Genomic DNA, 10,351 nt, shown 5'->3' on the forward strand with positions numbered 1-10,351 from the left:
ATATTTCAAGATTGTATGAACAATATACAAAGTATATAATTATATATATTGGAAAGTTTTTCGAAATGAAAGTTTGTTAGATGAACGAGCGTCAAGTCAACATCACTGATTCGAGGCAGACAGTTGCTGACCAGCATCACGTTTTGTCATCCATTGCTCCGCCTCTCTTTTGAGCAACTGCTGGTCGCTCTCAAACTTAAAATACAATTTTTAACGTTAGCTTCTTGAAAAAATATTATAAATGATGTAAATTTTTAAACTTCAAGTTTTTCAACAGTGAACGAGTGTAACAATTTTTCAAAAATTGGACAAATATTTTAAAGATTCAAATTGGAATTTAATATTCTACCTCTCTTTTTCCTACGTTGTCCATAATTTTTTTTCCTTAAAAAATAGTTAAAACCTGAAGACAGGCAAGCCATGAAAAGAAGCATGAAGACCACAGCTATTTTAAAATTCATCTTCCAAGTTTCAACTACATTCTTATATCTCAATTTCTCGTGACGAAAACTTCAACGTTGTTAGTAAGCAGGCTGAAATTTCATTTCAAAATAAGCGGTTCAGTGTAATATATTTATAGAAGTTTTGATAAGTGATCGCTAATTTTCAAAAATAACATTCTATCATTTGTTTTCGATAGTTTATAAAAAATTGAATTAAAAATGAATTATTTATTCATCATATCAACTTAAAAACGTTTAAAAGAGAATTTTTATAAATGGTAAACTATAGTTAAACTTCAACATCTAAGTGCTGACAATTTCAAAATGACTAAAAAATTCGATCGAAGAGGTACGCTATGCGTCTGATTAATGCTTGACAGAAAAACGAACGTCCCCTTATTATGCACGGCTTTGTGGTAATTGATTTCACGCCGAATTTACCACCTGTATGAAAATAACGATTATGGGAAAACAGATGGAATGACAAAAATATTGATTCCTTGCTCTTTTATCATTACAATAACTTATCGTCGAAATATTCCTACCTCAAATTATAATTCTTGGATCCGCCTCCGTTCAAAAATATCATTTTATAGATATACGTCTGTAATTATGAAAAAATTGAACACAAGACAAAATTTCTGCGTGAAAAATAGTTTTATTTATTCTAAAAACATCAGTAGACTCAATAGAGCCGTTAAAAAACTGATTATGTTACAATCGGGAAGCAGAAATCTAGCAACAATTTTTTTTTGTCCTTTTTAAAGTTTGATGTAGTAAATATATGAAAATTTGAAAAAAAATATAATATCACTGACAAACCTTTTTTTTGAAAAATTAAAAAAAAATTTATTAAATTTTACTCTGCTTATTAAAAGTTTCACACAATTCATAAAAATTTTCCCCAATTAACGAAATGAAATAACTTTTTTTATAGCTTATTAAATTATTAGTAGCAACAGCAAATCACGAATTAATAGAAAATAAACATTGATAAATTTTTAATAAATTAATATTAATTGAGTTATTAATTCTTAATTTAGATTCTGAAATAATTTTTGATGGTGCTTGGTGTTGTTTTTCCAGGAAGGAGCTCGTCTAGCCGGCCAATGTCTTTTGTATGTGGGACGCGCGATCCTGGATTTTTGAATAAATAAAAGTTATAAGAAATGCGAAGTAAATTGAACTATAGTAATTGTAATTTATTATTACGAATTTCAATATTAATTGTTAAATACAAAAAATATCATAATTATATCGAAAAAGGGATTTAATTAGAAAAATATTTCAGTAAAAAGAAGTTGGATGGAGAATTAGGCAAACCTGTCCGGCGGAGTTGAAGAGTTGGGTGGTGATGTTCTGGCCTGTGCCCCAGTTCATTATGTCAGTTTCGATGTCTGATGCAGTGGCATTGCTGGGTTTCTGTCCCTTGGCCCACAACTGATTAATTTCAAGGTTTATGAAAGTTGTCACTTTAAAATATTTTATCGATACCCTCTGAGTTTAATTTTTTATAAACATTTAACCATTGATTCTGATATAAATGCGAAAACATCAAAAAAACTAAATTGTACTACGTTAGAATTAGCAACCAAAGGATATAAATAAGAAAATCCAATAAATATGTCCGTCAACCTACCTTGATTTTGTTGTGTGGTTCAATGATGGCGTCAGATTTGAACGAGTAGACGGGCATCTCCTTGCCATCGACATTCCTCTTCATTGTAAATCCACCCAGATCCTCCTTCTGAATGGTTTAACAAAACGTTCTAGATTTAAATACATTCTCAAACTGTTTGATTTAGATACTTTTCTCATTTTGACTAAATTTCAGTTACGAAATAATTTTCTAGTGAAACTGAAAATAGAAAAGAAACGAATTAAAAGTGAACAAACTCTTTTTCCGGTATTTTCAAGGACGATGAATTTGCCATCAGGGGAGCACTCGGCGATGGAGACTGGTCCTTTTGCGCTCCTTTGAAAACTTGTTCTGCCACCGATAACTGAGCTGCTTCCACCGCCGATCTTCGACGATGAAGAGTATGAGGCATCTGAATGGATTCAGTTAAAAAATTAAATTTTGCAAAATGTTTGGTTTATATCGAATTATTTAAAATTGTTCTTTTTGGGTTTTACAGGTTTTTTTTAAATTTTTCATTACGGTTACCAAAACTATGTCTTAAAATAAGTTATATTCAAAAGCTATTTATAATAGTTTTATTTTGAATTTGTTGTTCAAGCGAATTTTTCCAAAAAAATTTTTTTCAATCAATTGATTACGTCGAAAAAATCGACAAAACTTCTCACTGTATTCCCCAAATCCTGAACCACCACCACCGACAGCGGCAGACCCACCACCACCAGAATGGAATCCAGCACCACCTCCCATGCCAGCACCTCCGGCAGATGCACTGGTGTTGGCATTGAAGACCCCTCCGAGGAAAGAGTGCGAGAAGCTGGACTGGTTTGCACTCACCAAGGAATCGAACATGTTGTCCACTACCTGTTTAAGGCCTTCTCTGTTGTTTGCAAGTTAAGGATTTTAAATGAGAATTGGAATTTTATGTTTCTTTTAAAGGATTTCAGTAAGAATGTTTCTATTAACGCTGAAAAAGGAAATAAAAAAAATCTGTTTGGTGTTGGAAATTTCTACTAAAATTTACATTTTCTTTTGTAATCTTAATCTTAGCGTTGAAATCATAGTTACGAAATGAAACTTACTCGTTGGATTCTCCTTCCAGAAGTTTTCTGTAGGCGTGTATCTCCTTCTCCAATCCCAACTTGGCATCCATAAGGTTCTCCAGTTCTCTGTTGATGGCCTCCATCTCAGCCCTCAGCGTCGTCACGTCAATTCTCAACTGCTCAATGTCTTTTTCAAGTTCAGCTTCTCTTAATTCCTTGTCGTGTTTCAAATCTTCAATCTCACGCATGATAAGGCTGTTCTGTTGTTTCGATATTTTATTACAGTAACTTTTATTTTATTTAAAATGAAATTATCTTGCTTCTATTATTTTATAAAAAATTAAAATAATAGTATCATCGTGATCAAGAATTATTCTTTTTATCCTAGTTTAATAATGCACGTAAATATTGAACTTGTTTGAGCAAATTTGTTACTCTAAAATTGTCAAATAATTATATAAAAATTTTTGCAACTAACTCTATCTTCCAGTTCTTTGATCTTCATTCTCAGTTCATTTGTTTGTGATCTGAGACGGATGGTCTCATCTCTAGACGAACCAACTGGTTGAACTTTTGGAAGATTCAATGATTGGATCTGTGAAGTGTGTTACAAACAAAAAAATAAAATATTTATTGATAAACATTGCTGTCATATACTTATTTATTTAAAATACAAGTTAATAAACTAGTAAAAAATAATTTACCTAAATTGAATTATACATTTATAAAGCTGATACAAATAGTTCGTCACACTCATCCAAACCTGCATGTTGTAGTTCAAGCTCATCTCGTTCTGAAGTTCATCAATTTTTTCTCCGTACTCCTCCTGCAATCTTTTCAACTCCGAACTCATCTCACTCTTCCAGTATTCTCTGTTGGAGGCTGTTGAGTCGAAGTAGGCTTTGGCTGCCAGCTCACGCAGTTCCTGTGGAATTTGAGATTGTGCAAACTTATCATTTTGTTATTGTTAAACAAACGAGTGTCACTTGAAAAAATTTTTTTACATTAATTAATATGAATTACAGTTTACAAATAAAAATAAATTTAATTATTGAATATTATACTTTTTCTAAACCGAGAAATTATGATTTGAAAGTAAATATGAAGTCGAACTTGTTCATGGAGTTCCTGCAAGAATTTGAGTTCTTCTTCAAGTGCGAGTCTTCTGGCTTCAGCTGCATCATGCTCCGCGACTTGGGCATCGTAGTCCTTTAATTATTATAGTAAAGTGTTATTTGAGTCAGCTCTGTTTAGCATTTTTTGCATATTGTGTACGATTTTTTTCATTCATTTAAAGTCATTATCACAAATATTCAACATATTTTAAAACTAGTTAAATATGCGTGCCAATTCTAACAACAGGCTTATAATACTGTAATCGTTTTAAAGTCAAAATTTAATAATTCTTCGATTATCTTCTAGCCTTTTCTACCAAAAATACAAAATTCTCATTAGCCTCAGTTATTTCTATATTGTTTTTAGATTTAAATATTTAGACGAGCAAGTTTGAACAATGTGATTAAAATTGTACGTATTATTAATATTAATATTATTATTATTGAGAACTATGATTAGACGAACAGACTTATTAGACGAAAAAACACCTGTACCGCTTGCACACCTGGTCTCAGTAACAACAAAATCAATATCGACCAACTTGAATTTACGTTGATAATCAAAAATTCATTTAGGATTGGACTACGTACATTCGGATTGGACTATATACATTTTGGATTGGACTATATACATTCAGGATTGGAAGATATACATTTAGGATTGAACTATATACAACTGCTTTGTTTTTTATAATATTGCATTGTATTTTATTGCAATGTATTGTATTGTATTGTATTGAAGTGTATAGTATTGTATGGCAAAACTGACCGATCTCGATCTATTGAGACTGTCTTGCAGTCTAGCGATGATCATTTTGTGGTACTTCTTATCGCCATCTAGCAGGTCACTCCTTAACCTCAACAAGTGCACTTCGGATTCAATCTCCGCAATTTGTTGGATCTGCTTCTCCAGTTTATCCCTACTCTCGTCTACGGCATGTTGGGCTTCTTCCAGTCTGCATGTGGCGATTGTGGTTGGTGTGGTTAAGGTTGATTCGGTTGTGGTTGTAATTGGTGTGGCGTGCTATGGTTGGTGTTGTGGATGCGGTTGTAGCTGGTGTGGTTGTGGTGGTTGTGGCTGCTGTGATTGATGCGGCTGATAAGGTGGATGTAGTTGGTTGATTCATTAGCAAACGCTCTACTGAATGTAAAATTATTTAAATTACTTTTTTAGTATTTATCAAAGGTGTTGAAACAAGATTCCTTTATAATTGTTACATATAGAAGCCTATGAATGTATTGATACCATAATATGTAATTTGCTTATATGATTACAGACGCACGCACACACACACACACACACACGCGCGCGCGCGCACACACACACACAGACCCACATGTACACAAACGAACAAACGTACGTAGGTGTACGTACAGATGATTAACAAAATCAATAATTTCTAGCTGCATGCAGTGTCGTTGCTAATGCTTTGCCCCACATATATACATACAACTCATGTCGCTCGACAACTTTTATACGCATTCATGTCTATAGACTAGACCATACATGTATATGTATATATATACTTTGAAAAAAACTATTTGGCGATATCAAAGGTGATATATATATATATATATATATATATATATATATATATATATATATATATATATATATATATATGATGTTTGGATATGAACGTGTTGTCACACGTAGCCATTTTTATCTTTTTTTAGCTTTTGTTTATATTTTATGTATTTGTACGTGTGTCTAGATGTTTGCGTGCGTGCGTGCGTGCGTGTATGTGTACGTGTGTGTTATTTTTTACAGAATGATTTGCGAAATGTTTTTGAAAATGTCTTTGTATATACATGTGTGTTCATCCAGTCGTTCAGCACCGCCACACATGTTAAATATTTGTTCATTGATTCAGCCTACAGAACAGAGCTGATAAAATTTTTTCGCAGACTGTAGTATGTATAACTCAAATTGACTCATGTTTCACAATTTTCACGCCATTTTTAATCAATTTACGCGATGAACTCCTAATTAAGTTAGTTATTTCTTTGAAAAATCTATTATAATATTTAAGAAGTAAATTTTGTAAAATTTTATTATGTTTATGGACCAAATTTGAGAATTTATTAACTTAGGTTGAAATCTGCCAGCAATCACTATCGCTGGTTAATAAAAATGCAAACGTAATTATTGATTCTGGAGGCCCAAACAAGCAAGCACATACCTTAATCTGTACTTCAATTTAAAAATAAGAAAAAATATGACAGATGAAGAAGAGAACTTACTTTCTTCTGGTCTCGTCAACTTTCTCTTCCAACGAAGCAACTTGTATCTGCAATCTTTGCGTCTCCTTCTCACTTTCCTCCAACAGTTTCTTGACCTTTAAATTTTATTTTCCAAACACATCAAGCAATTTTGAATTAGAATTCTTGCGACGAAATTATCAAAAATAAAAATCGACAATTTTCATATATTTTTTCAACTAGAACGAAACCAGAAACACAAAATAATTTCATTTTAAAAATAATATTGCTACGATTCTAGCTTACACAAATCCAAAACTCTAGCTGGTTGCAACAACAGGCAAAACCAAGGTAACAAAGAAAAATGACAAATTTGATCAAAAAATTAAGGTAAAAAATGAAATTTTATTTAATTAAATAGTAATTGATAGCTATAATTGCTAGAAGATTTACAGACTTTTGCAAACTTGATGAATCTAAGAAAATTATTTATGTAAAAAACCAAATCGAAAATTACGTTTTACCCAATATTTTTATCCCGGCTAGAAGATTTAGCAACTTTCATTATTATTATACCTACTACTCAAAGTATTATAATATGATGAAACGTGGACAAACCTGGTCGAGATCAGCCTGGTACATGGATTTGATGATCGTGGTCTGCTTTCCCCAGCGCGCTTTCAACGCTTCCAACTCATCCCCGAGCTTTCTGTTCTGAGCCTCCAAGAAGCGAACTTTCTCGATGTAGCCTGTTTTTTGATTTACGTGAGTTTATTATTCTACAGTTATTTCAATCCTTGTTCGCAATATGTTAAGATGCAACGTCGTTCACCACTCAGCTATTTTTGCGGTTTGAAAAATTTGTATACAGAATGCAGATGTGTATCAAAAGCAGTGCAAAATAGTTTTTCAAGTTTTTCTAAGATATAACAACTACATTCATTTTTGAGATGTTTATTTGTGATTAATTTAAAATTACTTTCTAGTTAAATTATAAATTTAGAAAAAAAATTAATTCCTGCAGATATTAAAAAGCTGAAACTAAACTCTCAAACTAAACTCTCAAAATGAAGGAAAACACTAAGCAAACGTACCGGCAAACCTCTCATTCAAATCCTGCATCTCCCTCTTCTCTTGCTTCCTCTGGTCAGTCACACTGGTCACTGCTCCACCGGCCAGGACAGTGCTAGCTCCAACGGGGTTGAATGACCTGCTGACGATTGATCTCGATGATGAAATGTTGGCCAATCCACCGCCACCAGTTCCACCTCGCTGTATGAGAAGATGTCGTGGCTGAATGTGCGAGCGAACGACTCGCTCATATTCAGTCGTCATGAATTGATTTGAAGTACTCATCTTTGTGTTTCGCAGAGAGTTTTTATTAGTTTTGCCAACAAAGTTTAAAATCGGTAGATTGTTGGATTCAAGTTATTTCGGTGCAGTGAACGTTAACAGCTTTCAACTGGCCAAAAAGCTGTCGTCTGATAGATGAAATTTTTTAAAAATTAATAGGATTATAAGCTAATAATTTCTAAATCTTACTGATATAGTATATTCATAAAACAACAATGTACAGTATAGAATTAGTTGTCAACTAATTCTATGTTGTATTTCGATTAAAAAGCCAATATGACAACATAAGATAAAGTGTTAGCAAATATAAAAATTACAATAATTTCCGTAAAATTAAAAAATATTGCAAACTAAATATTACAAGAAAAGAGAAAATAATTAAAAAACATTTATATACTAACTGAAATGAAAATAACTAATTGATGACGAGAGGTTAGAAATTTATATACAGAAAAGCCTTCCCACTCTTGCTGCTACTTGCTATGCTAGTCACTTTTTGTTCTGCTTCTTCAATACATTGCTTGCATATCTGCATGGTATATGTGTATGTATATATGTGTATGTATATATTTGTGTATATATATATATGTGTGTGTATATATACATGTGTGTGTTTGTCTATGTCTGTGTTTAAATGTCTGGTTTGGTGTATGTCAATGCGAATGAAAAAGTGTGCGTGTATGTGTTTGCCAAAGTGTGTGTGTGTGTGATGTGTGTGTGTATGTGTATGTGTGTGTATGTGTGTGGCAAAATGTGTTTGTGTGTTTGTATGTGTGTCAAATTTTTAATGATGTTTGTATACAAATTCTTATACAAATTTGACGTTTAATGATCATTATATAACTTTTTTCTCATATTTTTCTCCATTTTATAAGATTGTAATTATATATTTTTATTTTATTAAAAATAATTTTTAAAATATTATTGCTTTCTATTACTATCAATATTGGTGAATATTATTAAAAATTATTTCATTTTAATATCTCATAATTAAAATAAAAAATATGACAAGAAGTCTCTAGCATTCATCTTCATTGGAGACAGCTGTGTTAATTTATGTGTGTTTTCTATAATTCACGTATAAACAACTTCACTCACACACACTCCACACACACACACACACACACACACACACACACACACACACACACACAAACACAAATACGCTTACACAATGATGGATATACAAATTAAAAGCAATTATTTTTAAATTTTCTCGAAATGAATTGCTATATTCATTCAATAAAATTTTTAAATTATATTTAATTCCCTAACATCACTCATATTATTGAAAATTAATTGCATTGTTTAAAAATTAAGGCACCTATACTAGCATTAAACCTACGCATGCCAATCCACATCAGAATATATATATATATATATATTACACACACACACATATTTTTATATATATACACACATAATACACATAGATACATATACATACACAGAAACATTGCTAAATAATGCTTCGCCGTCTGAGCAATTGAATGCCGGTACCAGAGTTTTACCTGTCTTATTCTTCAAGCATTCCTATAAGCGTACTAAATTGATAGATTGGTTGGCTGTTTGTTTGTTTGGCTGGTTAGTTAGTTGTCTGGTTGTTTGGTTAGTTGTTCGGTTGATTAGTTGCTTGGTTAGCTGGTTGGCTAGTTCATTGGTAGGTAGTGTTGTTGTAGTATGTTGTGTTGCTGACAGTCATCCATGCATGTAATACGTTTGCACGTGTGTTTCTTTGCTACTGTGTTGTGTTGTTTGAACTTATATTTGATTTTTTTTTAATTTAAAATTTACATTAATTTATTAGCTCAATATTTGATCTTTGTTTCAATTTATGATTTTTTCATCATTCCTCTAAAATTGTTTCATTAAATTTATGTTCAAGAATGAAATGTCTGTATGTTAAGTTATTCAAACCATTCGCCAATGAATCCTTTCGTAATGCGAGAAATGTCTTTAAAACGTTGTTTAAGACTAGATTGATGTATGACGAATGATTGGTGGTTAAAAAAAAGGTTAAATACACGTGTAAATAAATCGATAAACTGTATGAGAAACTTGCAATGCAGTGCATCATAATTTCAAAACTCTATGCAAAATCGTTGTCCTTGATGGTTTCGTAGATGATATGGTATCATTTTTACTTTCATCTTATGCTATCATTATATCATCAATATCTTTGTTACCCTAGCAAACATCATCGTTATTACCTTCATTAATACCAACTTCAACATGATACACAATGATAACCTAAGAGCAATCTTAGTCACTATTCATCACGTGACTAAATAACTAAGATGATTTCAACCGTTTAGATTTCAAAAATTATGATAATTTAATTGTATTTCATTCAAATATCAACAGCAGCCAGTATTCACATTAGCGTAAAAGGTACACAATGAACATCAATCACCCAATCAGCGTTCGTTACGTGTTAGCCTATTTGCATGTATGTTTCTGTCTGTACGGATGTGTGTGTCCGTATGTACGCTTGCATGTGTGTCCGTATGTACGCTTGTATGTGTGCGTGTGTGTATATGTAAGCATGCATGTGTA

General features: G+C 32.0%; 1 protein-coding gene across 1 annotated transcript; it reads right to left on the reverse strand.

The window, feature by feature from the left end:
- Window positions 1–1,487: 1,487 nt before the first annotated feature.
- Window positions 1,488–7,923, reverse strand: HELRODRAFT_154543 (hypothetical protein). Its single transcript, XM_009014745.1, has 13 exons — window positions 7,537–7,923; window positions 7,061–7,191; window positions 6,485–6,579; window positions 5,010–5,196; window positions 4,239–4,334; window positions 3,889–4,050; window positions 3,604–3,720; window positions 3,165–3,385; window positions 2,751–2,962; window positions 2,340–2,494; window positions 2,083–2,190; window positions 1,767–1,883; window positions 1,488–1,580 (listed from the first exon to the last, which is right to left on the reverse strand). The coding sequence occupies exons 1-13, from the start codon at window positions 7,796–7,798 to the stop codon at window positions 1,542–1,544; spliced, it is 1,902 nt and encodes a 633-aa protein (XP_009012993.1). The 5' UTR covers window positions 7,799–7,923; the 3' UTR covers window positions 1,488–1,541.
- Window positions 7,924–10,351: the final 2,428 nt, after the last annotated feature.

The sequence above is a fragment of the Helobdella robusta genome, assembly GCF_000326865.2.
Source record: "Helobdella robusta unplaced genomic scaffold HELROscaffold_14, whole genome shotgun sequence".
Lineage (NCBI taxonomy): Eukaryota > Metazoa > Annelida > Clitellata > Rhynchobdellida > Glossiphoniidae > Helobdella > Helobdella robusta.

Coding starts and splice junctions, on each gene's coding strand:
- HELRODRAFT_154543 (XM_009014745.1), bottom strand. CDS start 7,798: ATGAGTACTTCAAATCAATTCATGACGACTGAATATGAGCGAGTCGTT. Junction 2,963..3,164: donor CTGGAAGGAGAATCCAACGA/GTAAGTTTCATT, acceptor TGCAAACAACAG/AGAAGGCCTTAAACAGGTAG. Junction 2,191..2,339: donor TTGAAAATACCGGAAAAAGA/GTTTGTTCACTT, acceptor TAAACCATTCAG/AAGGAGGATCTGGGTGGATT.